Below are 1,993 nucleotides of genomic sequence, written 5' to 3'. Positions count from 1 at the left end.
GGGCACATGTACAGCATATGGCAATGGCAGGTAAGTAAACTAGTATTACACGTACATGCCACAGACACACAGCCTAGAACCCATGCACGAGAGCTGCTGTCCACAAGAACACAAACGGACACAGCCCACACCACACATCACACAGGAACCCAGTGTTCACACACTAAGAAGGGAGTTAACCCTTCCTACACCAGGCAAGGGAAGAAAGCCACTTAAAGGGGAAGTGTACAATCAACTATCACAAATCAAATTAGTAAAAAATAAGGACTGAATCATCAAGAATAATCACTGGATTACCAAGGATGTTAATCTCATAGATTAGGGTTAACATGTTTACTCTCCTGTCTTTCTTTATTTTTGATATTTTATATATCATGAGGATCATTTATTAAGATCCGTGTTTTAGACGCCGGTCTTAATAAGCCCATGCACTGACAGTGAATCCGCTAAAGTTATGTAGAGTCGCTGGCTTCTTAATAAATTTGGCGGATCCACTGCCATTACTAAATCTACTCCAGCTTCCTTGCTGGATTACATTTAAACCATTTTCTATATCTAAAACAGGTGTAGAAAATTATGAACGAGAGGGGCCTGCCTTCCTCGTCCACGCCATGCCCACTTTTTTAGACCTGGCATGAGCAGGGAAAACTTACATATAGCGGTGCAAATAACCTTTGCGTTCCAATCTGCACCAGAAATACTTCTAATATAGGCATATTTCTGATTGTAAATGACCCTCTCCCCCATGTGCTAAGTCTAAAATCTATGATATGTTTTTTCTAGAATACTAAGAAAACTAATGAAGAATGAGACATTTGTTCCATATTTTTACATTTTGCCATTTTCTGGAGAGTCAAGTAATAAAACGCTCATTACCACTTTCTTCTTCTTGATATATTTGGTTGGAGTCCTTATCAATTCTTCCATTATCACAGTCATATGTCGGGAAGTTCAGTTACATGAACCAATGTATCTCTTTATCTGTAATTTGTCCACTGTAGACATATTATTTACATCAGTCACGGTTCCTAAATTACTGCACATCTTATTGTCTGGAAACCAGATTGTTTTCTTCTCACAATGTTATACTCAATTGTACTTTTCAATTACAGTGATGTCTGCAGAGGACATACTTCTCTTCATTATGGCTTATGACCGATATGTTGCTATCTGCCTCCCCTTACATTATCATCGGATCCTGAATAGGAGAAATTGCATCCTGATAACTATTGGGATATGGACAGCTGCCTTTTTAAACTCTATTGTCTTTGTAATATCAATTTTAAAAATGTCCTCCTGTCACTCCAACGTCATCCATCAGTTCCACTGTGACACTAAATCACTAACTAAGACCACATGCACAACCACAGAAATGTTTTTTGTATTAACTAGTATAGAGATTTTGATATTTGTGATTATTCCATTGATGGGCACTATTATTTCTTATGTTAACATTTTCTCCATCATCTTCAGGATGAAGTCAAAGGAAAGCCGAAAAAAAGCCTTCTCCACCTGCTTGTCCCACATCACCGTCATCTCAATTTATTACGGGGCAACCTTAATAGAATATCTGGTACCAATTTCCTCTGATATTCTGGATTCCATCTTTAATATAACATATACAACCATCATCCCCATGATAAATCCTATCATATACAGTCTACAGAATTCCAATGTACAATCTGCATTGCTCAGGCTAGTTAAGGGAATGTGGTCTTTAAATTGAAGCTCCAAGTACATATACTTGTGAAAACTGGAGACTGGTATGAAATTAAATATCCAGATCAATGAATGCCTAATGTTTGGGGCCTATATTCCACTGGCCTGCAGTAAAATTGTTATTCAATGACCGTCTAATATACCTCCAGCCACATAATCACTTGATCTTTTCTGTACCACGAATGCCTAATGTTTGGGGCCTGTACTCGAGTGGCCTACAGTAAAATTTGTATCCATTGACTGCATAATGTACCTCGAGCCACATAGTCACTTG

At 38.1% G+C, this 1,993-nt stretch overlaps 1 protein-coding gene across 1 annotated transcript; it reads left to right on the top strand.

Moving 5' to 3' along the window:
* The first annotated feature begins 799 nt into the window (after window positions 1–799).
* LOC121008706 (olfactory receptor 1444-like) lies at window positions 800–1,726 on the top strand. The gene has a single exon (XM_040441401.1). It carries the CDS (start codon window positions 800–802, stop codon window positions 1,724–1,726), a length of 927 nt encoding a protein of 308 aa, XP_040297335.1.
* The last annotated feature ends 267 nt before the right edge of the window (window positions 1,727–1,993 follow it).

The sequence above is a fragment of the Bufo bufo genome, chromosome 7 (genome assembly GCF_905171765.1).
Source record: "Bufo bufo chromosome 7, aBufBuf1.1, whole genome shotgun sequence".
NCBI classification, from domain to species: Eukaryota; Metazoa; Chordata; class Amphibia; order Anura; family Bufonidae; genus Bufo; species Bufo bufo.
The sequence above is the reverse complement of the archived record's forward strand: the minus strand, read 5'-3'. Positions and strand labels throughout refer to the sequence as shown.